General features: G+C 39.7%; 1 protein-coding gene and 1 long non-coding RNA gene across 2 annotated transcripts in view; one reads left to right on the top strand and one right to left on the bottom strand.

Moving 5' to 3' along the window:
* Window positions 1-1,496: 1,496 nt before the first annotated feature.
* Window positions 1,497-12,965, bottom strand: LOC132021918 (uncharacterized). Its single transcript, XR_009405468.1, has 3 exons — window positions 12,879-12,965; window positions 10,696-10,806; window positions 1,497-1,768 (listed from the first exon to the last, which is right to left on the bottom strand). It is a non-coding gene; the product is annotated as an uncharacterized LOC132021918 (long non-coding RNA).
* ANO5 (anoctamin 5) overlaps window positions 12,896-25,683 on the top strand; it is a 97,752-nt gene continuing 84,964 nt past the window's right edge. Inside the window, exons 1-2 of the mRNA XM_059406984.1 lie at window positions 12,896-14,300; window positions 23,413-23,459. Of these exons, the coding sequence (XP_059262967.1) occupies window positions 13,475-14,300; window positions 23,413-23,459 (873 nt within the window). The 5' untranslated portion in view covers window positions 12,896-13,474. The remainder of the gene's footprint in view (window positions 14,301-23,412; window positions 23,460-25,683) is intronic.

Genomic DNA, 25,683 nt, shown 5'->3' with positions numbered 1-25,683 from the left:
ATAAACATATTTTATAAAAGGCCTAACTAATTTTAGCATACATAATTGTACACTTTGACTAACTTAAAGCTCTTGTATTTCAGTCAATTTTGGTTTTCTACTTAACCCAAGTTTTAAGGACTTCTTTAGAATTTCAGTAATGGGTATAATATATTTTAGGGAACGCAAATTGGCAGACAGCATATTTGAATACAAGCATTAAATCATCTTTTATTGGGAATCTACTATTTCTCAGAAGCTTTTATTTCATTGCCACAGCACAAAAGATCCTCTGAATGCCACATAATGGAGCTCTTGAATCAATATGTGAGTCCATTGGGTCTTAAAAGTTCCTCTATTGCCTCCAGCAATATTTATATCGACATTTTTATGCATCGTGCACTTGATTTCAAAGTCCAGAAATCTTTGGGCTTACTTCATAGATTACTAGAAGTATTATAGACTCATAAAATTAGATCCTTCCATGAAAAACAAAGGGATGAGTAAGCGTTTAACAATAAACAGCTCTAGCTTCTCCAGAACTCTACCACTTAAAATCAACTGAGCAAGAAAAATAACAAATGTGATAAAATGCAAATGGCATGCCAAGGTTTACTATTTAAACAAATGAAAACACATGAGTTATTATATCATTGCAGCAAACAACCCCGTGAGTTAGGAATTATTTTCTCCATTTTACAAATAAGGGAAGGGAGGCTTAGAGTAAGAGCCTCACCAGACATCATAGTGAATAACTGATAGAGTTAAGACGCGAATCAATTCTCTCAAACCCCAAAGCAAACACACTTATCTCTAAAGAGTATTGCCTGATGGGAAGGAAGAAAACCAGCTGTCAGCCTGTCATAGGGACCTACGAGGGAGGCTGTAAGTGAGAGCAGCAGGAAATTACCTGGTGTGGCTTCCAACTAGATGAATGCATTTTCAATAGCTGATGACTGAAAGATTTTAAAAGAAGAAATGACAGAAAACTGGTAAGTTAGATATACATAATAAACATATTAGACAAAATCAAAGCTAATTTTCATTTCCATTTTGAAAATCAATATAGCGATTAAGAGCATGATTAGAGTCAGGCTGTTCTGGATCTAAGCTCTCTTGCTTTGTGTTTTAATGCAGGGGAGGGAGGAGCAAGATGGCAGAAGAGTAGGAGACATCAGGTCCCAGGGGTTCAGCTAGATAGTTATCAAGCCATTCTGAACACTTACAAACTCAAAGGAGACTGAAGAGAAGAAGCACTGCAATTCCAGGAACAGAAAAGCAACCACTTTCTGGATGGTAGGATGTGTAGAGAAGTGAATCTGAGGTGATATATGGTAAGAAAGACTGTGGGGGTTGGGGCCAGCTCCCAGCAAGTGGCAGAGCAGTGGAGCACAAAATCGGGACTTTTAGAAGTCTGCTCCACTGAGGGACATCGCTCTAGAGGCTAAGTGGGGGGTGGAGCCCTCGCGGGGACAGTGTGGTGTCCCAGGACTGGCAGTGTCACAAAAAGAGCAAGGGTGCCTGAGTATCAGAGCAGGGAAGCTGGCTGCAGAGATGGAGGCGAGGAGGGGGCTCCCAGCTCGGGGTTACCTTAAACCATGATCCGAGGCACAGTTGGGCTATTGCTGTTCCAGCAGGGACCCCACAAGTGGCAGATCCAGAGAGACTCCCCCTCCTTCCTCCTCCAGGAGGAGCAGAATGGGAGCATGTTGCAGAAATCAGCTGGATTTGGAGACTCCAAACGGGGCCGTGCACGCTTGGTCACGGGCCCGGTGAGCATGGAGCACAGCTGGAGACCAGGGAGACGGGAGTGATTGCCGGGTTTTCTCTGAGGGTGCACCAAGAAGTGGGGCCCTGAGCTCTTGGCTCCAATGGGCCAGAGATTAGGAGGCTGCCATTTTCATTCCCATCCTCCAGAGCTCTATGGAAAGTGTTCAGGGAACAAAAGCTCCCCAGAGCAAACCTGAACAGATTGCTTAGCCTGGCCCCTGGCAAGGGCGGTGAAATTCCACCTTGGGCAAAGACATCTGAGAATCATGGCAACATACCCCTCCCTCAGAAGATCAGCAAGAACATCCACCCAAGACCAAGCTCCTGATCAATAAGAACAGTGGAACTCCAGAGTTAGGGGAATGTAACACATAAAATTCACAGCTCTTTTCCCATGATTCATTAGCCTTTCAAAGTTAAATTTTTTTAATTTTATTTTTTCTTATTCTATTTTTTAAAATTTTTCCTCTTTCCTGTTTTAACCTTTTTAAATTATTTTATCTTATCAACATCTTAAAAAAATTTTTTTAATCTTCATTGTTATAGTTATATTCTATCCTTTCATTCTATTTAACTTTATTTTTTGTAAACATATAAATTTTACTTTCTTTAAAATCGTGGGATACAGTTTTTTTCTAACTGGTCAAAATATACCCTAAATCTAGCACATGGCTTTGTTCTAGTCTCCAGCCTGATCACATTCTTTCCTCTTTTTTTTTTTCAACCAACTTCTTATCTGATCAATTCCTTTTTTAGAATCTTTTTTAATCTTCATCCTTACAGTCATATTCTATCCCTTTATCATGTTTACCCATATATATATACACATATACATATGTCTATATATATATTTTTTCTTTCTTTAAAATTGTGGGAAGCAGTTTCTTCTAACAGATCAAAATACTCCCAAAATCAAGTGTGTGGCTCTGTTCTATTCACTAGCCTAATCACATATATATATGTATGTATATATATGTGTGTGTGTGCATATATATATATATTTTTTTTTTCTTCTCCCTATGGCTTTGGGTCTCTTCTGATTGGTTAGTGTATATTATAAAGAAGCAAATCAATCAATGTGATACAATACATTAAAAGAAAGAACAGGAACCATAGTATACTCTCAATAGATGCTCAAAAAACATTCGACAAAGTACAGCATCCTTTCTTGAGCAAAACTTCACAGTGTACATACAGAGGGTACGTACCTCAATATCATCAAAGCCATCTATGAAAAACCCACAGCAAATATCATTTTCTTTTTAAGATTTTATTTATTTGATAGAAGAAATCACAAGTAGGCAGAGAGGCAGGCAGAAGGCGGGGCGGGGGGGGGAACAGGCTCCCTGCTGAGCAGAGAGCCCGATGCAGGGCTCGATCCCAGGACTCTGGGACCATGACCTGAGCTGAAAGCAGAGGCTTTAACTCACTAAGCCACCCAGGTGCCCTGTGAATATCATTTTCAATGGGGAAAAGCTGAGAGCTTTCCCCCCTAAGATCAGGAACATAGCAGGGCTGTCTAGTATCACCACTGCTATTCAACATAGTACTAGAAGTCCTAGCCTTAGCAATCAGACAACAAAAACAAATAAAAGTCATCCAAATCAGCAAAGAAGTCAAACTCTCACTCTTTGCAGATGATATGATACTTTATGTGGAAAACACAAAAGACTCCACTCCAAAACTGCTAGAACTCATACAGGAATTTAGTAAAGTGTTAGGATATAAAACCAAAGCACAGAAATCAGTTGCATTTCTATACACCAACAGCAAGACAGAAGAAAGAGAGATTAAGGAGTCAATCCCATTTACAATTGCACCGCAAACCATAAGATACCTAGGAATAAACCTAACCAAAGAGGCAAAGAAACTATACGCAGAAAACTATAGAGTATTTATGAAAGAAATTGAGGAAGACACAAAAAAATGAAAAAATGTTGCATGCTCATGCACTGGAAGAACAAATATTATGAAAATGTCTATGCTACCCAAAACAATCTACACATTTAATGCAATTCCTATAAAAATACCATCAATTTCTTTCAAAGAAATGGAACAAATAATCCTAAAATTTATATGGAACCAAAAAAGGCCCTGAAAAGCCAGACTAATGTTGAAAAAGAAAGCCAAAGTTGGCAGCATCAAAATTCCAGACTTCAAGCTTGGGAAAATTGGACAGCCACATGCAGAAGAATGAAACTGGACCATTTCCTTTCACCACACGCAAAAATAGACTCAAAATGATGAGAGACCTCAATGTGAGACAAGAATCCATCAAAATCCTTGAGAAGAACATAAGCAGCAACCTCACCAACTTCAGCCACAGCAACTTCTTCCTAGAAACATCGCCAAAGGCAAGGGAAGCAAGTGCAAAAATGAACTACTGGGAATTCATCAAGATAAAAGGTTTTTGCACAGAAAAGGAAACAGTCAACAAAACTGAAAGACAACTGACAGAATGGGAGAAGATATTTGCATGACATATCAGATAAAGGGCTAATATCCAAAATCTAAAAGAACTTACTAAACTCAATACCCAAAGAATAAAAAATCCAATCAAGAAATGGGCAGAAGACGGGACGCCTGGGTGGCTCAGTTGGTTAAGCAGCTGCCTTCAGCCTCGGTCATGATCCCAGCGTCCTGGGATCGAGTCCCACGTCGGGCTCCTTGCTCAGCAGGGATCCTGCTTCTCCCTCTGCCTCTGCCTGCCATTCTGTCTGCCTGTGCTCTCTCTCTCCCCCCCCTCTCTCTGATAAATAAATAAAATCTTAAAAAAAAATTTAAGAAATGGGCAGAAGACATGAACAGACATTTCTGCAAAAAAAGATATCCACATGGCCAACAGATACATGAAAAAGTGCTCAACATCACTCAGCACCTGGGAACTATAAATCAAAATCACAGTGAGATAACACCTCACACCAATCAGAAATGGCTAAAATTAACCAGTCCAGTCAGGTAATGACAGGTGTTGGCAAAGATGTGGAGAAAGGGAAACCCTCCTACACTGTTGATGGGAATGCAAGATGGTGCAGCCACACTGGAAAACACATGGAGGTTCCTCAAAAAGTTGGAAATAGAGCTACCCTACGACCCAGCAATCACACTACTGGGTATTTACCTTAAAGATACAAATGTAGTGATCCAAAGGGGCACGTGCACCCGAATGTTTATAGCAGCAATGTCCACAGTAGCCAAACTATGGAAAGAACCTAGATGTCCATCAACAGATGAATGGATAAAGAAGATGTGGTATATATATACAATGGGACACTATGCAGCCATCAACAGAAATGAAATCTTACCATTTGCAATGATGTGGCTGGAACTGGAGGGTATTATGCTAAGCAAAATATGTCAGTTAGAGAAAGACAATTGTCATATGGCATCTCTGATATGAGGAATCTGAGAGGCAGGGCAGGGGGCTTTGCGGGGAAGGGAGGGAAAAAAAAGTGAAAAAGATGGACTGGGGAGAAAGACAACCATAAGAGACTCTTAATCTCAGGAAACAAACTGAGGGTTGCTGGTGGGTGAGGGGGGAGGGATGGGTGGCTGGATTGTGGGGATTGGGAGGCTATGTGCTATGGTGAGTGCTGTGAATTGTGTAAGACTGATGATTCACAGACCTGTTCCCCTGGAGCAAATAATACATTATATGTTAATCAAATTTAAAAAAATAGCCATGCAATTCTAGGTGGTTAATTTAGGCATTTAGTTTCCTAAATGCCTTTAAAAAATAGGGATACAAAAGTCATTCTATCTTAACATGGGTTTTCTCTAATAGCCTGACATATGACTTGTGTTCAGAAAGATTATTTTGGGTAGAGATTCTAAGGAAGCGGAGTGTGGAGGAAGGGAATGCTGAAAAAAGTCACACAGGGAAGGAAGAAAAAGATGATTGAAGGGCAAATGGGGGATGGTCCCTCTGGTATACCCTTCAAAAGCTGCATTAAATATACTTCAGAAATGCCCCACCAAAGAATGGCAATAACCCCTACTAGTCAGAGTTGACCATATTCTGGCAAATTCCCTGTTTTTGTTTGTTTGTTTGTTTTGTTTTGTTTGTTTTTTAAGGATTTTATTCATTTATTTGAGAGACACAGTGAGTAAGAGAGAGAAAGAGTGCATGCATGAGTGGGGGAGGGGCAGAGTGAGAGGGAGAAGCAGACTCCCCGCTGAGCAGGGAGCTCTGTGATGCTTGATACAGGGCTAGATTCCAGGACCCCTGGATCATGACCCAAGCCAAAGGCAGACACTTAACCAGCTGAGCTACCCAGGTGCCCCAGCTAACTTCCTTCCTCTTAAAGGTTTGCACATGTGTCAGAGTAGCAGCACAGACACACTTAGGAACCCCACTTCATGGTAGTAGAGAAACCCTAGGGAAGAATGCATGAGATTCTCAGTGGAGTTCAGGCAAGATCCTTTCCAATTTTACATGTGGATAAGTAACTGCCATAGTAAAAACCGGAATGGAAAGGAGAACTCCAGTGCTGGTGACAGAAAGAATATCAGTGACCGCCAGGGGCCACAGGATGGGACAAGAGAACTGACTACAAATGCACAGAATAGTTTTGGGAAATAGTCTATGTAGTAAATGTTGTGATGACATACATATCACAAAACTTATCTAATTACACACTTTAATTGGTGAATTTAACTATTAATATAATCATAATTTTTATAAATTATGCCCCAATAAAGTGATTAAAAAAAAACGGGGGGGTGAGGGATGCCTGGGTAGCTCAGTCAGTTAGGTGACTGCCTTCAGCTTAGGTCATGATCCCAGGGTCCTGGGATGGAACCCCACGTTGGGCTCCCCGCTGAGGGGAGCCTTTTTCTCCAACTGCTGCTTCCCTCTTACAAATAAATAAATGATAAAATAAATTATATCTTAACAAAAAATAAAAGATAGGACGAACTAAGATGCTCAGCACACATGAAAGGTGTCTATAATAAGTACCTACTCATATCATCATGCAAATTCAATGTAGTAATATATGCAAAGCACATTATTTAGTACATATATGAGTAATCGTAGCTATTATAATTAGTACCACTAGCTTGAGATAACCCTGATAACTCTGAAATAAGTAGGAGAGTGGGAGCAGAACTAGCTTGAAGGAAGACTGATTTGTTCACATAAAGGTAATATTAGAACACACAGGTGACAAAAATTTTCCAAGGAACTTAGAAATTTTCTTTCTTTTTTAATAATTGATTTATTTATTTGAGAAAGAGAGAGAGAGCATGTGTAAGCATGAGCAGGGAAAGGAGCAGAGGGAGAGGGACAAGCAGACTTCACACAGAGCACAGAGCCATCATGGGGCTCAATCCCATGACTCTGAGATCACGACCTAAGCCAAAATCAAGATTCAGATGCTCAAAAGACTGACCCACCCAGACTCCCCTGGAACTTACAAATTTTCAATGGGAAATAAATGTGGACCCATATATTTGAGAGAGAGCCTTAAAGAAGGATAGTTGATGGGGAAAATAGTAAATGTGAATAAAAGGGACCTTTTGCCGAGAGAAGATGAAAGAGCCAAGGAAATCATTGAGTGTTTACAAAAGGAAGGTGAAAACTCACATTTATTTAATATCTCCTATGTGCCAAGGACTTGGCATTACTATTTAATTTTCCTAATTGTTTTTATGATATAGATGCGGGAATTAAGATTTAGAGAGGTTGGGGCGCCTGGGTGGCTCAGTGGATTAAGCCGCTGCCTTCGGCTCAGGTCATGATCTCAGTGTCCTGGGATCGAGCCCCGCATCGGGCTCTTTGCTCAGCGGGAGCCTGCTTCTCTCTCTCTCTCTGCCTGACTCTCCGCCTACTTGTGATTTCTCTCTCTGTCAAATAAATAATAAATAAAATCTTTAAAAAAAAAAAAAAAAAAGATTTAGAGAGGTAAACTCATGAGCTCAAGGTTATGCAGCCACTAGGTAGCAGAGGGAGGAGTCAAACTTGAGACAGGTCTTCCTGATCCAGAAGAGTCCGGCTTTAATGTGCGCTTTAGGAGTGGGAGAGTGAGATTTACAGGGACTCAGAATGGCATAGGTCTTGAGAACCACGGGGGGGATTTGGAATGAGGAACTGCATATAATGACTGACACAGAGCAAGGAAGGATACCCTCTAAGGGTGGCATGAAAACCTTTCAGGAGCATAATAAGGTTCAGTAAAAGATGTGACGGTAAGGAAAATAGTAGGGTTAGTGAGTACAGACTCATTGATGGAAAAGCTTATCTGTGGAAGATGGAAGAGAAATATAGTAATAGGTGCAAATCCACTCAATGCCCAAGATGCCAATTCTTCTTTGATGCAGCCAGTGTAGGCCACATGGATTATTTTAAATTTTTATCCCCTATTTACGTGTATGCCAAAGAAAAATAACAATACAAAACATCTGCCATTTAAGGAAAAGAATGTGATTATTTTATAGTAAAGGACACATATCAGTACAGGAAGACAGTAGCACTACAGCACAGATGGGTCAACTCGCCTCTTCTTGGTATTTGCTACCACTGTTTGCCAAAGATCCAGCATCTGGGTCCAAAGAGAAGCCAAGAGATTGGTGCTCAGATGGTGAGATGAAGTCCTGATTTACTCTGGGTATTTGTGCTAATTCTAGTAGTTTCTTTGGGTAAATTTTATAGATTTCTCAGACTTAGAAATCATTTCTAAGAATGGCACTTGACATTTTTAAAGTCACCAGCCACTCCGAGCGTGTAATAAGATTACTTGCCCAGCTGCTAGAAAGCATGGGGCATTGGGGGAGTCAGCTGCTGGCTAAACTAAAAGAATAGGACATTTGATGATAAACCTTGGCCATATCGTTCATTCAAGAAATATTTATTAAGGGCCTTTCTGAGTCAGGCAGCATTCTAAGTGCCACAGAAACAACCACAAAACCTCAGCCTCCACAGAGCTTATACACAAGTAAATCCGCATGAGCAATACAGAGTTAGGAGGAGAGACCTGCTATGAAGAAAAATAACAAAGGGTAAGAATATAGTTGTGTGAGGTTGTTGCCTTAGGATGCTTGGCAAAGTTCTTTCCAAGGAAGTGACATCTGCATAGAAACTGAATGATGTAAGAGTAAAAGATCTGAGTGAAGATCTTTATGGGAGAAGAGCAAGTGCAAAGTGCTTGGGGAAGTAATGAATAAGTGCTCATTGTTTTAAGGAACAGCAATAAGACATGGCTGTCTTGGCTGGAGTGTGATAGGAGTGTGATGGGAGAAGTGGGAAATCATAACAGAGATGTAGCCAGGCCGAGATCATGGAAATAGAGCTTTGCAATCCTACTGACAAGAAAGGCATTCACATTTTCCCTTATGTGTAATAGACAGCCATTGGCGGATTGCAAGCGTTGCAGTGTCCTTACTAACTCAGTTGCTGTCCCAAGCCGGCATGGGAGAGGATAAGACACCTTTGTTCCTTATAGTCTGCTGAGACCCTTCCCCATGGTCTCTTTAGTCTGGGAACCAATACCATTTTCCTAGTAACAAGGCAGGGCTGACATGGCATTCTAGGCATTTACAAGCATGTGCACGAGGGCTAAGTATTAAATTATTTTGATAACTACAATGGTTCTAGAAGTCAGCTCGTGAAGTGAGATTTTTTTAGGAGGGAAGAATTCAAGATGATAGACTGTGATAAAGGTGCTAATACATAGGACTAGGGCTCATTATAAAAGTCCTGGACCTTAAAGAAAAAAAAAAAAAAGCCAAGATTTGAAGAAATAAGTTTTGCAACTACAGAGACGCAGACCCTCTGAAATCAGGGAGTAGTGAGTGAGGAATCTTTATGGAATCAGAAAGTGCCTGGAAATTCTGGGGAGATGGTTCAAGCAGCATTTTGTGGGGGAAAGCAACATTCAGGACCAGTGCCCCTACTGACTGGCAAATCTGTAACTTTATTTGTGTCAGTCAATAAAACTTTCTCAGGTTTGTTTTCTAAATGCCTTTCAGGCACGTCATTTGTTTGACTTCACAACAACTTTGGGAGATGGGCAGAACAGGTAAGAGCTTTAATATTGACAGATGCGGGGGGAACCTGTGGCTCATAGAAGCAAAGTCATCAGTTCAAGGTCATTGTGCTGTTCTGCTTATTAAGGAACAGAGACAAGGATAGGATGTAGGTCTTTTGATTCCTGAGTCAAAACTCCATACTTTAGAGCATGCTCTTTTATGAGGATTGTAGTGATATTAAAAACATAGTTGACATTAGCAAAAGGAAGGGGAAAATGAAGGGGGGCGGGAATCAGAGGGGGAGATGAACCATGACAGACTATGTACTCTGGGAATCAAACTGAGGGTTTTAGAAGGGAGGGGCCTAGGGGATAGCTTAGCCCACGGTCGGGTATTAAGGAGCACACGTATTGCATGGAGCACTGGGCGTTATACACAAACAATGAATCATGGAACACTATATCAGAAACTAATGATGTACCGTATGCTGACTAACAATACATAATTAAAAAAAAAAAAAAGTTGATCCTTGAGCCCCATAGGTTTGATCCACTTATACATGGTCATTTTTGATAAAAACAGTAAATCCACTTTCTCTTCCTTATGATTTTAACATTTTCTTACTTTATTATAAGAACACAGTATGTAATACATATAACATAAAAAATATGTGTTAATTGTTTATGTCCTTGTTAAGGTTTCTGATCATCAGTAGGCTATTGATGGTTAAGTTTTGGGGGAATCAAAAGTTATATGCAGATTTCTGACTGCAGGAGGGTTGATTCCCCTAACCCCTGTATTGTTTGAGGGTCAACGAAACATAGAATGAATGAAATTTTTAGGAGTTAAAAAATAATAAATGCCTAATAGCCCAAAAGAAGAAAACTTAGTCTAGGAAGTAAAGTATGATATGTAGAGAAATCGAGAAAGACTGATCTAGAACATGGACTGGAGGTGCCACATTCTTTCTTTAAATACCAGGAGAATGGAGAATTCATCAGATAACTTCCCAAGGCCTTTTCTGGTCTCCAAAGTCTAGCTCATGAACTTGTCCTCTTCAGAGTTAAATCCAGCTCTTCAATCAAGTTGCTAGAATAAAAAATTACTCATATGTAAGTGTTGCTCAAGTGTATACATTTCACTTCCATACACCTCAGGCTTTCACATATTATATACTGACACCCCTGAAGTGTCTTTCCAATAGCAAATTCATACTTTCACTAGTCAGTTGGCAAATAATTCTTTTGATCTGTCAGTGAACAGTTTAATTTTTAAAGTATCGCCATATATATATATATATCTTTACAGCTGTGCTTCTATTATTATTTAAATACTTTTACATACCACCCTTAGTTTAAGAAACAAAAGCAAATATTTTTTCAAGTTATTTATTTATTTTTATTTTTTATTTTTAGTGACCTCCACATCTAGTGTGGGGCTTGAACTCATGATCCTGAGATCCTGAGTCACCTGCTCTACTGACTGAACAAGCCAGGCACTCCTAAGTTTTCATTTTAACCATCACAATAAGTACATTCCTTAATCCTCATCAACAAAAGGCAATTTTTTTTTTTTTTAAATAGCACTACCTGATGATTGTAGTAACACTGAAACAAAAACCAAATAATCTTGAAACAAACGCAGAATTCATCTAGAGGGCTAAAAAAGGACACTTTTTTTTTCTTAAAGACAATTTTTTACCCCAATCCCATACTTATCTGTGTGTTCAATTACATTAAAAGAACATGTATTCATTATTCAGAACAAAATTCTGGGAATGTGTGGTTGATGATTCTGTTACAAGATGTAGGATGTAGCAATGGAGGAAATGGACAGATCCTAAAATTACAAATGGATAAGCAACATAAAGTATTGCAGAGTTAAAGGTACAGAGAAAATTTCCAAGAGCTAAAAGAATTGTGGGTAAGATAAAGTCCTTTATCAAAGGAACAAAAGGAGCCTTCCAATTTTAACAAAGTTTACAAGAAACTGATAAAACATCAGCAAATACACCATCAAAAAGTCCAATTACTTTTGGGCAAAATCATCAATATGAAATGTCTTCTCATAGGTGTCACTTCAAATATAGTAGACAATCAAGAAATATAAAACATAATTTTATAAAATTATAAAAATAACTTTATTGCACTTGTTTTTAGTTAATCTATGTAAAACAAAGACTATTGTCATCTGCTTAATCACATATCCACAGAACCCAGCAGAGGACTGGTATACAGGAAGAACAAGAAATATATCACGTTGTTCCACATCTTATTGGAATCAAAGAGTGATCAATAATCAAGGGGCAAAAACTAAACACTCATATCATAACTAGTGATTTATTATGGTCACATAAGATTATTGCTTAACCTATGTACATTCGTATTTCAAACACAATTCCAAAATGCATCCAGTAAGGAATTGCCTCTAGTCTCAATTCACTTGACCAGAACGGATGTCATTCCTAAAAGTTTAAATAGGGAACTCACAGCATGGTATAGAAAAGGAAAGAAAGGATTAGAGGAAGGAAAGAAGAAAGAAAAAGAAAATGAAAGAAGAGAGAAGAAAAGGAGACAAAAAAAAAAAAAAGAAAAGAAAAAAAGAAAGAAAAAAGATTTTCAGTTCCACAGTTAACCAAGACCTACACTAAAACATTTCTTTCTAGGCCTGTTTCCTCACCTGTAAATGGTAATTCTCAGTTCCAAAATGTCAATAGAAAAAAAAAAAAAAAAAAAAAAAAAAAGAATAGCTTGAAAATGAAGAAAGGCCAGATTTTCCCTGGTCATCTTTGACTTTCCTCCTTATTCTTTTTTTAGAGGTGTTGTGTGTGTGTGTGTGTGTGTGTGTGTGTGTGTGTGTGGTGTAAGATTTTATTTATTATTAGAGAGACAGAGCACAGAGGGAGCGTGTGAAAAAGAAGCAGCCTCCACACTGAGCAGGGAGCCCACGTGGCTTAATCCCAGGACCACCACGGAATAAGAGGCTTAACCTACTGAGCCACCCAGGCGCCCTTCCTCCTCCTCATTCTTAAATCACCCCATCCCTGCCCCAAACTCCGTCACTCCCTTTTCAACATCGTCAAGGCTTTCCGCTCAGACCACTGCCGCCCCCTCAGTTCCCCGGCACTCCTCCAGTTCCCCTCCTTAAACCGTGATTCTTACCTCCAAGTATGGGGAGCTGGCAGTTGATAGGGTCTCAGCCACACAGAACCAGTTCAGAGGAGGCTGTGAAGAGGGGGACCATTTCCTCCGCTCAAGGCAGTGAGGTGGAGGTGGAGCAGGGCTCCAGGTCCTGTGGCTGAGTTCTGAGAGCAGCTCAGTGTTAGCACATTGCACTACCGCTCTATACTCCTCACAGCACTCTAGGAGGTGAGTGCTGCTGTTCTTATTTTCACCGAAATGAGGCTTCTAGAAGCGCGCCCAATGCCGTCCAACTTGTAAGGGGCATTGGCTGAATTCGAACTCAGGTAAAACAACAACAATAATAAAACACGTCTGCACTCGTCCTCAACTATATTAGAGAGATTGGTTTAGGCCCAGGAAAGAGGCCCAAGGGAGAAAATTGAAGAGTCGCGCGACAGGTGGCAGAGGCGGGGAGGGAGGGGCTGCAGGCTACGGAGACCCGCCCACGCGCCGTGCTTAAGGCAGGAACCCCCTTAAGGGAAGGGGGCTTTTCCTCCCCCGACAAAAAATAACTCCTCAACTGGGAGGGGGGGTTCCCTCCGAGGGCCACCCGCGGAAGGCGGAGGGCTGGGCAGATGGACGAGGAGGACCCGGCCGGTCGGCGGAGACCGGAGGAGGAGGAGGGTTCGGAGAGATGGGAGGAGGCAGCCGAGGAGGGACAGCAGTCTTGGGTGTGGGCCAACCGGGTAGAAGGGGACCAGCGCGACCTGTTGATGGGGCTGAGCGGCCAAGAGAGCTGCGAGGCGGCGGAGCCCCCGGAGGTCCCGGAGACGACGGACCCGGAGGAAGCGAAGGAGCCGAGGCCGGTGGGCTTGGGCGGCGGGAGCAGAGAAGGGCGGGCGGGGTGGGAGCCCTCCGAGGCGAGGGGCGGGGAGAGGGCGGCCCCCGGGGGAGGGGCGACGGCGGGGCGGGAGGGAGAGAGCTGCGGAGAGGGGCGGGGCGAAAGTGACTCGGTGGAAGCCGAGGGGCAGTCCCGGGTGGCGGTGGGTATCAGCAGCCCACGGGAGGAGTTGTGGAGCCTGGGCGTCCCGGGGCCCCGGAAGCTCCGGGAGCGGTACTGGGAGGGCACCCAGGAGCGCTACCGGGAGAGGGAGGTGAAGCGCAGGGCCAAGGGCGCGAAGCCGTTCCGTAGTAAGTACCAGCTGGAGAAGAAGCCCAACTGGCTGAAGAACCCGACGCTGGTGGGGACCGAGCCGAGGGAGGTCCTCAAAGTGAAGACTGCCGAAAACGTGGGCAACTGGGTGTCGGGGCAGCAAAGCCAGCGGGCCACGGTTCGATTCAGCCTCTACCCCAGACCTCATCTCCAGTCGCAGTGGTCCATCTGCCGCCACTCGGTCAGTGTCATTAACGAGCTGGCAAAGATGGGCGATCCAGACGTCCTGGAGATGGTGCAGGAGGAAGGTAGGAGCCGGCGGACTCAGTGGCGCGGGGACGGGGGTGGGGCGGGCTGGGCGCGCGGGGACCCCGGGGGACGTTGGCGGCCCTGCGGCCTGGATCCCGGGGACGTTCTCGGGGCGGCGTGCCCTGCGCGAGACAGCGGCTGCAAGACGCACAGTCCCTAACCCCGGCGGGTGGCTGGGTGTCAGCCCACCGTGATTTCCCCTGCCGCTCGTGCCAGCCCGGGACCTGCGTCCTGTGACCCCGGCGGTTCCGAGACCGCCGTGCTGCTCCAGTGTGCGCCGCCGGGCGGTGGAATAATGCGGGCGGCGAGGCGAGCGCGTTCGCTGCGGGAGCTGCGGCGCTCGGGCCTCAGACTCCCACGCGGGGCCGAGGCTTTGGATGTATGACAGCGGTCTCCGGTGTACGGAGTTAGCCCTTGAGTTCTTCTGCCTCTCTTCACTTGCCAATTACTGATCAAGCTGGGAGATCCTCGGTAATTACGCGAGGGGCAGACCCTGCGGTCCATGGGCTTGAGATTCTTGTGCACCTGGAAACGCTGCTGTTTTACTGGCTTTCACTGAATCTTCAGTTCCGTTGAGAAATATATGTTCATTGTTTGCTAAGGCCGTTGCACAGACCTAGGTTCTGTGGCTCTTTTTCAGTACACACATATGCCTAAGAATGCACGTATGTTTTGGGGGCTATCTCCAGGACTCTCAATGACACTTGCCTCGGAGACACTCTGTTTTCATGTCTTGTTTGGTATTAGAACTGAACATGGAAACAGTTTTTTTTTAAGTGATAAAATATTCTAGTAGGCCTTATTGAGTCTCCAGAGTCACCAAGAAATACAATGCATTATTGAGCCCTCTCTTTTCTTACGTTTTATTGAGATGTAATTTAGATACCGTAAGTCATCTATTTAAAGTGTACAATCGGTGCTTTTTAGTGTATTTACGGTTTTGCAATCGTCTCCTCAAATAGAAACCTTAGCCAATGGAAACCTTAGCTGTCACTCCCCATCCCCCTATTTCCTACACTTAGTTCTAGGCAGTTATTAATCTATTTACTGTCCAGATGTACCTATTCCGGACACTTCCTAAAAAACAGACTCTTAGAATGGGTGGTCTTTTGTAACTGTTTTCTGTCTCTTACCATAATGTTTCTGAAGTTCATCCGTGTTGTAATTTGCCTCCTTCCTTTTTATTGCGATGTACTACTCCATCATTATAGACATACCATTTTATCTAGTCATCAGTTGGTGGAAAATTGGGTTGTACCTTTTTTTCCCATCAGCACAGATAATGCTGCTCTGAGATTCGTGGACAAGTTTTTGCATGAATACACGTTTTTTCCTAGAGACAGAATGCTAACATTTTACCTTTTAGACATAATAGTTAATGGGGTGTTTCTAGGATTTGTTACATTCTCTTTGTTTATTTTCTTCAAAATTGAATACATAAGCAATCAATCTTATCCAGTTAGCTGTTTTCCCACTATCTAATAATTCTTAAACTGAATTGTAAAGGCAATGAGTAAATATATATGTGTATATGTGTGTGTGTGTACTTTTTAATGATTTATTTATTTACTTTTGTGAGAGAGAGAGAATGAGTGAGAGGGGCAGAGGAGAGGGAGAGAAAACCTCAAACTCTGCACTGAGCATTGAGCCTGATTCAGGGCTCAATCTCAGGACCCTGAGATTATGACCTGACTGGAAACCAAAAGTTGGTCACTTAAACAACCTTGCCACCCAGGCACCCCAAGTGTAACAATGTTTAAATAGTTCCTAAACAAATACTGCTGGTAAAATGTCAGTGTTGCTGAAATTGAACTATTGACTGCTTGACATTGTAAGGAAGTTGTGATTTGAAATATTCATTCTTTAGTTAATTTATGACACATTCAACATGGCAAAAGGCAGTTTTAAGGGTTTAACATTAGAAAAGACACAAGTAAAGTTGAATGTAAAGTTGCTTGAATCTTTACAACTGCTTTAAGCATTGTATTTAGCCAAGCCACCCCTCCTTAAGGACTGTGAATATTTGAGTGTATGCATTTTGTTTTATGCTGCTGGAAGAGGTGTAAACTGAGAAGATTATTTGGTAAATACAAGGGCTATTTTTGGGCTCAGGGTTTGTTGGAGTGTGTATTCTTAGCAATGTGCTTTCAGAGAAAACTCAAAGCCCAGTCTTTGGGTTGGCTTTACTTTTGCTCATATTTTTTGATTCTCCATAGCATTTGATGTTAAACCTTTTATATCTCTGGTTTCAAGCCCATAGGAAGAGTGTAATTATTTCTACTGATTTTAGAGGATGCCGGAGGAATGACAAGAGGCTGACTTAAGAATTGTTGGCTTCACATCCTGCCTCAGATATGTTTGTTTTGACAAAGTTTTGGTGATTATGTGTAATTATGACAACTTCATACTTTGTGAGTGAGTGTGACAGTTTGCATCTCTGGCATGTGCGTGCATCTGATTGTGCATGTGTGTGTCAGAGAGACAGAGCTAGTGTGCACTATGTGTGAGAGAGAGCAGTGTGTGAGGAAATATATCTGTTTTTTCCTAATCTTTCTGCTTTTCAAAAAAGGGGGGAGTTTACAAAGTGTGTCCCACCTGGCTCTGGAGGCTTGCCCTCTCACAAAGGGTGATGTAATTGGGCTGGGTACCCAGAGAGGGCACCATTGGTGGGGGAGGGGGGAGACAAACACAGGGGACAGAAGATGACGTTTCAGGCCAGCACTGAAAGGAGAATGTCAGGAAGTATACAGTGTGTAAAATGAGCAGTAGTTAGTTAAGGAAGAAGTGAGTTGTTAGTTCTAAGGAAAAAGGCAAGTTGAAAGGGAAATGGGTAAGAGAATTAGTAGGGGTAAGAAATAACCTGGAGGAGCTGTGTTCTCCCGTTTCCACATTCTTAATAAACACACTGCATCCAGCTCAGATAGCAACTTGAAAATGTGTTTCAATTAGTTGTTTTATGTTAAATGCAGCAAAAATGCTAAGGAGAAGGAAGGGTTAGTGCTTACAGTTTTTCCACTCTCTCTTCTAAAAAACAGAATTCTAAAATACTCTATAATCCTAGTTTAAGGCTTGCACTTCTTCCCTCTGTATTCTGAACAATTCTTGTGCATAATGACTCTCTTTGTTCTCAAGAAAATAAAAGCCTCTCCTAAGTCAGAATTCAAGTATGCTACATTGAAAGACAAAGCACATGCTTTGGAATTTTATTTTTTGTGTACTTATTATAAAAGTTTGCTTGATTGGTTTTTTTCTCATTCAAAAATCCAGTGAAGGGTGGTCACCATATTGGGTAATTTTGACCTCTACATAGTAATTTTGACCTCTACCCATAGTAATCATGGGTAAAACATTTTGGTGATGGTGCTGGACCATGTTTTATATCTTTTAAATAATTTTTATTTATACTTTTAGTCTTTTAAATGAGAAAGCCTGCACTTGGAAAAGTTAAATGATATAGCTATAGCCACAGTTTAGTTTTTGTGCTTTGCTATTGCTTTTGCTATTGACTTTTTAATAGCAGACCCTGCAACAAAAAAAGATCTGAATACCAAGGAAATTCTTTCATCTTTATTCTGACAGTTTCAAATTTATCTCAACCAATTTAAGATTTGAAAACCAGTAACAGAATATATCCTAATAATAGTAACAATATCAACAAAAATAACTTAGATTCATTGACTTCTGCACCCTCATAGCTGCATGAAACACTTCACATGCATTTTCTCATTTAATGCTTGCACAGACGGGATGAGGTAGACATTAATCCCATGTATATGATACTTGGAGGCTTTCAATTTATGCATATAAGTTGCAAGGAAGGCTGGGATATGTGTGTTTTGTTTTGTTTTTGGTTTTGCTAGAGCACATTGCTTCACCATAATTAGCATTTTATTAGTGAAGAGGAAGGTGGAGAAAGGATACTTCTGGGCAGCCAGGGGCAGCCTCTCCTGTATTTGCCCACCGTTAACAATCTTACCCATTTTATTAAATAGAATCTTCTCAAATTGCTCAAGCCTAGGAGAGTCCTCAACTTGTACATCTGAAATTTGACCGCAGTTTATTTCAAATGTTTACATAAGTATCTGTGAGTCATTGATGTGTTTTCACACACACTTGCCCCCACGGCAGCACAGACAGCCACACCTTCTTCTTGGTTTGCGGGTTTACTGCAGCAACTCCTAATTTGTCTCTTTGCTCCATCCCTGTGCCTTCTTTTTAACCCATTCTTCACTGAGGGACCTGTGCATTCCATACAGTGTAAAAATAAATACGACTTAAAAGCTTTTTTGTGGGGAAACCTGGTGGTTCCGTTGGTTCAGCATCAGACTCTTGATCTCAGCCCAGGTCTTGATCTCAGGGTCATGAGTTGAAGCCCCTGCATTGAGCTCTACCCTGAGCTTGGAGTCTACTTAAAAACAACAACAAAAAACTCTTTTGTGGCTATTTTACTTAGAAAAAAAAAATCCAGATATACAGAGTCTTCCACAAACTGTCCCCAACTCTGTGCCTCTCTGTTCTGTCCTGCCCCTCTACCTCACCTCCTCATCTCCAGCCTGACCTTCACTTCTTTGAACATGTCAAAACCATTCCTGCCTTCCAGACTTTATGTGTTCTCATACGGCTTGAATGTGCTCAACTTTCACACTTGATCTTAGCCATAAGGATGAGAAGCGATATGTGCTCAACTTTCAAATCTCAGTGTATATGTTCCTGCCTCAGAGAGATTTTTTTGAATTTCTCATATCTAAACAACTCCCCTGCCCAGCTCTGTTTATAGCATTTATCTCAAGTTTTGGTCGGCTTCCTCTGCAGAACTGAAACTTCTTAACAATGGAGAATCGACACATGTTAGCCATTATCATATTATTATCATTGTTATGTTAATGATCCAATATTGAGAACTGTTAAAGGTCTGAGATTTTACTGTAGCTGGAAATTAACAGAATATCCCACTACAGTTTCATGGATACTGGTAGAAGATACAAGACACATGGATCAGAGACAAAGGACAGTTTATTACCCACAGCATTCACAGTAGCCCAAGTAGCAGGATTTTCTTCCCATTTCTTGGGCCTAAGTTGCCAAAAATTAACTCAAAGAGACCCAGAAAATACTTGCATATGTGGTGAGTTGTAATACAGGAGAGTAGTCTCAAGTTAAGGAACTTGAGTCTTTTGTACTAGTCAATAATTTTGCCTTCTGTTTGCTCTGGAGGAAGACCCTACTGCAGTAGTCCCAGATGCAAGCAAACCTGCCCTTTGCTACAGAAGGAGATGCTGTATCTTCCAAGGTATTCACTCAACCAAGATCCTTGAAAAGATAATCCAGAACAGAGGGCAGTCAGTGTCTCACTTGCAAGATACATAGAAACGTGAGAGACCCACAGAGAATTGTCTCTAAACAATATCTGCCTTTAAGTATTCATCCTTAAGTAACATACTTGGGTTTTGTATAATTAACTTTATGTAAGTGAAATATTAAAGTTTCTGCCCCCCCCTTTTTTTTTGCTAAATAATATTTTTTGGAGATTTATCAATCTTTTTGCATATAATTGAAATTCATTCAATTTTGTTACTAGATACAATACCTAGTATTATTATATATATTATTGGCTATAATATCACTTGTATTTTCCACTTTACTATTTCTGGATATTTGAGATGATTTTAGTTTCCTAGTTATTCCCAGCAATACTTTTATGGATATTCTTGTACATTCCCATAATGCCTCTATTTCTTTGAGTTTATACTTAAGATAGCACATCTCAAACTTTTTGATCTCAGATCTCTCTTCATAATTTAAACAATTATTAGGAACCTCAAAGAGCTTTTGTTTATGTGAGTTATGTCTGTTGTTATTTACTAAGGATTTCCTCTTTTACCTGTTCTATTAAAAATAGTACTGGAAGTTCTGGAACTACTTGGGCAAGAAAAAGAAATAAAAGGCATCTACATTGGAAAAGAACAATTAAAATTCTCTCTATTCACAGATGATATGATCTTATATATAGAAAACCCTAAAAAAGTAACCCCCAAATCTCTTAGAGCCTATAAATGCATTCATAAAAGTAGAATACAAAGTCACTACACAAAAAAGTTGCATTTTTGTACACTAACAAAGAACAATCTGAAAAGGAAATTGGGAAAACAATTCTACTTATAGAATAAGAGACATATCTACAAAAAGGTTGCTACAGCTAATGTCAAAAAAGTTACTGCCTTCCAGGATTTTGGGGTTTCAGGTCTGACATTTAGGTCTTTAATCCAGGAGTGCACTTGTGATGAACACTGGAAGATGTATGGAACTGTTGAAATTTTATATTGTATACCTGAAACTAATATAACACTATATGTTAACTAGCTGAAATTAAAATGAAAACTTAAAAAAAAAAAAAGAACAAGATATTTAAGAATTAACCAGAGACTGAAAGACTTATATAAATAAAACTACAAAACACTGCTGAAAAAATTTTCTAAAAATGCAAACAACCTCATGTTCATAGATTGAAAGACTTAATGAGATGTCAGTACTAACCAGAGTGATGTATAGATTCAATGCAGTCCCTCTTAAATTCCAATGATTTTTTTGCAGAAATAGAAAGATACATCCCTAATATTCATATGAACTCTCAATGTATACTAAATAGACAATCAATCTTAAAACAGAAGAATAAGGGGTGCCTGGGTGGCTCAGTGGGTTAAGGCCTCTGCCTTTGGCTCCAGTCATGATCCCAGGGTCCTGGGATCGAGCCCCACATCTCTGCTTAGCAGGGAGACTGCTTCCCCCTCTCTGCCTGTCTCTCTGCCTACCTGTGATCTCTGTCAAATAAATAAATAAAATCTTTTAAAAAAAGAAAAACCAAAAGAATAAACCTGGAAGATTCACACTTCTTGATTTATAAACTTACCATAGAGCTACAGTAATAAAAACAGTGTGGAACTGGCATGGAAACAGACATAGACCAATGGAATGGAATAGAAAGCCCAGAAATAAACTCCCACATATATGGTCAAGTGACTTCTGGGGAAAGGACAGTTTTTTCATCAGATGGTGCTGGAAATTTGGATACCCACATAACAAAAGAATGAAATTGGACCCTTACCACCACCATATACAAAAGTTAACTCAAAATGGATCAAACCTAAATGTAAGACCTAAAACTATTAACCTCTTAGAATAAAAGAGAGCAAGGTTCGTAATGTTGGATTTGGCAGTGGCTTCTTGTATGTGACACCAAATGCACATGCAAGAAAAGAAAAAGAGACAAAATGACCTCATGAATATGAAAAAAAATTGCGCATCAAAAGATAGTATAAAACAGTCTAAAAAAGCAAACCATAGAATGGGAGAAAATGTTTCCAAATCATATATCTAATTCAGAATATATAAGGAGCTCCTGTAACTGAACAATAAAAAAAAATATGGTTAAAAAACAGGCAAAGGATTTGGATACACATACATAAAAATATAAAATTGGCCAGTAAGATGCTCAATAGCAAAGTCAAAGAAAAGATGCTCAATAGCAAAGTCATTAGGGAAGTGCAAGTCAAAACTAACGTGAGCTACCACCTCAAACCCATTAAAATGGCCACTATCTAAAAAACAAACAAACAAAAATAGGATTTGATGAGAATGTGGAGTCATTAGAATCTTATGAACTGTTGGTGAGAATGTGTAATGGTTGCTATCGAAAACAATATGGCAGTTCCTCAGAAAATTAAAAATTGAATTGCCATACCATCCAGCAATTCCACTTTTCAGTATATGCTCAAAATAATTGAAAGGAGGATCTCAAAGGGATATTTTTACAGCCATGTTGATAGAAGCATTATTCATAATAGCTAAGATATGGAAACAGTCCAAGTGTTCATTAACAGATGAGTGGATAGATAAAATCTGGTATACACATACAGTAGAATATTATGTAGCCTCAAAAAAGAAGGATATATGCTACAACATTGATGAACCTTGAGGACATTATGCTAGGTGAAATAAACCACTCACATAATGACAAATTCTGTATGATTCCACTTTTATGAGGTACATAGAGTAGTCAAGACTGTAGAGACAGAAAATAGAATGGTGGTTGCCAGGGACTGGAGGAGAGGAGAATGAGGAGTCATTGTTAATGGGTATTGTGTTTCGGCTTTACAAAATGTAAGAGTTCTGGAGATAGATGGTGGTGATGGTTGCTCAATATTATGAATATATTTAATACCTTTGAATAGTACACTTAAAAATGGTTGGATAGTAAGGTTTGTTATCTATATTTTACACAATAAAAAATGGGGAAAGGACATCAAAAAAAAAGAAAGAGAACAAAGAAATAGAAAGACGTATACAAGTGGTAGATTTGTATTTTCTATATTTTTAGAATATATATGAACACTTCCTAAGGTTAGAGTTACTGTAGATGGCCCCTTATTCCATTCCCATTGTGATTTTCTCCAAAAAATGTTTTTATATAGGAAGGTTTTGACTTGAAAAGTATTTCTCATTGTTTCTCCAATGTAGAATCACTAGAGAATGAAAATCTTCTATGTTTAATTTTTTTTTTAGCATCAGAAACTTATTCGAGGATGTATTTCAGCCCAAATGACTTAACACATAACTATCACAAAGATACTCATGTGTATGAGGAAAGTCATTTGACCTGTTTAGAACTGGTGGTGTCCTTCAGTGCTTTCCTTGCACACAGTTTCGTTCAACTCCAGGAAAACACGCTGACAGAATATTAAATCTCACACAGTGAAAACTAAGAGGTAATGATGAACATCCCTATTGGATGCTTTCCTCTTTGCAGTTTTGTGGCTACAGATTAATAACTGCATTTATTGGAGTTAATTTTATTTCTTAGTAGGTAAGATTATACTTAACACATCAGTGTTTACTTTTCCTCTGGGTTATAGACAGTTTTTGGTGCTGACTTCTACTGACAGCTATTTTGAACAACTTCGCTCCAGGAAGGTTTTGGATGCTTCCTTCTGGTATTTTTTCTTTCAAGTTTTTTGTTTAATTTTGGAATTCCTTTTTTCTCCTCATGCAGACTTTTGACCTATTCTGATAAGTTGGTCATTCTAACATTTTTTTTTCCTTTCTTATTTAATTTAGAAAGACTATCCAATTTAGAAGCAGAATATGTTTTCGGAATGAATGAGGTAAGTTAAATGTATATATATTCGCTTCTTATAAGTCAGAACAGAAAATCAAGACAAGGTTAGAAATGTACTTCATCTGAATACTTGGGTCTTTGTAATTTATTATTTACTCATACCACATTCTTATTATTTTGTCCTCTGATCTATTCATGATTTTGGTAAGGAGAGAAAATTCCATATTTCATGCAGATTTAATATTCAATCTTTCTAGATGTGATAAGGGAGCAAATATAAGTTTGGATTAGTTTTGAGGCTCCCAGTGAAACCAACTCAGATATTCTGAGTTTTGCTGTGTAAGAGAAGAATATTTGGCTTAAGAAGAATATTTGTTAGAGTATAATGTGGGTGGGATATGTGACAGCTTTTTATGTTACCCTTATTGGTATGTAAAGAGTGCTTATTGATGACCATGCTACATTTGAATGACTCAACTCAAATTAAGTACATATATTAAATAAAATAATAATAAAATTAAATACAAGTTGTAAAAGTAAAAAAAAAACTTAACTAAAGGTTTTATTTTATTTATATAAACTCACAATAATACACTAAAAATTCACATTTCTTCTATACAGAGTATAGGCATTCTAAAGATATTTCGGATAAAATAATCTTTCTGATAGGCTCTAGCTGACACAAAAGCACTCACAGATATAGACTTCTTTGAATTGGGTTGGGGTGTTGAGCCAGATAGGAAAAAAGTTCCTTAAAAATAGATAGTTTTTAAAGAATGACTGAAATTTGCACCCTGGAAAACAAAACCCACCGGATAGATGGACTGAATAAGCTGATTGACTTAAGATTTACAGAAGTTCTGGGATTCCTTTAAAACCTGTGACCAAAATGCTGGGAGATAAAGAACATGGCAACCAAGGGGACTATGAAAATCATTTAGTTCAGTGACTTTTATAGTGTAGTTTGTAGACCACCTGGATAACAATTATATTAAAATTTTCTTTAAAATGTAGACTCCTGGGTCCAATCTTAGACTGCTGATCATATTACTGGGGGATAATGTTACAGAGTCATGATTTAAAATAACACCCCAAGTGATCTTTATTGTTACTGAAGTTTGAAAACCACTGTCATAAAGCAGAGTCTCCACAACTTAAAGTGATGTAATATGACCCAGGGAACATATTTATTAAATAAGTAAGTGAATCAAGGTCACTATGTGAAAAATAACATGAAAATATTGTATGTCTCTGGAGTGGACTGAAGAAACAGTTATCATATGAGATTTACTGATCCAATTTAAATGGTAATAAATAGATTGTCATTTTCATGTTGTTCATATTGACATAATAGTAATATACTCTTCACAGATCTCTATATGCATTGCTGAAGTTAACTTCAATTAGAGTTCATTTCTTGCTTCTGTGTGTATCTTTCATTTGCATACACACACTCTAGACTTAAACTTCTATAATAGAAAAACAATTTCATCAAGTCATATTTGTTCTGTTCCTTATCTCTTTGCATATTTAAAAAGCAACGGATATTGCTTCCTTGCTTTCAACCTTGGATGGGTCTTCATTTGAAACAATTTTACTTAGATTTTTAAGGCTTCACATTTGATTTAACTTTTTTCATATAAAGTACTTTGGAATAAAAATAACATCTCTCTGAAGCATAATTAAAGAATGCGTAATAAAGTTTGGAATTATTAAATGGGTATATTATCAAATTAATCAGTTCAAAAGTAGCTTTTACTTCCAGAAAGATGGAATAGAAAAAAATTTTCCTGTTCCTTCTGCTAAATACTTTTAAAAACCTGGGCATTATATATAAAACAAGAAAACTCTGAAAGTTAGAAGAAGAAAACTGTCTAGTGACTGCAGGACCCAAGGGACAACTAACTGAAGTTAGTTTGCTAGGTTTTAGTGAGAAGACTAGGCTTTAACCCCTGTCTGGTGATAACAGGATGCCCCAAATCCTCCTAGAGTTTGTGTCAAAGAACTCTGAATGAGGAGCCAGGACTTTCATTCCCACTGGATGTTAACATGTCCATCTCTCATAATCCCCTGCATGAAGTCGGTGGAGACCATGTAAGCAGCTAGACTTCCTCTCTCATCAGTAGAAATAAAGTGCCCAATCCTTTTCTGTCAGGTTGGTATTAGAGGTAGCCCAATGGAGAGCCAGTAGTTTCATCATGTGGGAGAAAAGCTACCTCATTATCTCTCCCTGACAGTGAAGGCCATGTGGGGAACAGGAGGAGGCACCC

This window comes from Mustela nigripes, chromosome 1, assembly GCF_022355385.1.
Source record: "Mustela nigripes isolate SB6536 chromosome 1, MUSNIG.SB6536, whole genome shotgun sequence".
NCBI classification, from domain to species: Eukaryota; Metazoa; Chordata; class Mammalia; order Carnivora; family Mustelidae; genus Mustela; species Mustela nigripes.
Note: the sequence above shows the minus strand (reverse complement) of the source record. Positions and strands in the feature narration are given on the sequence as shown.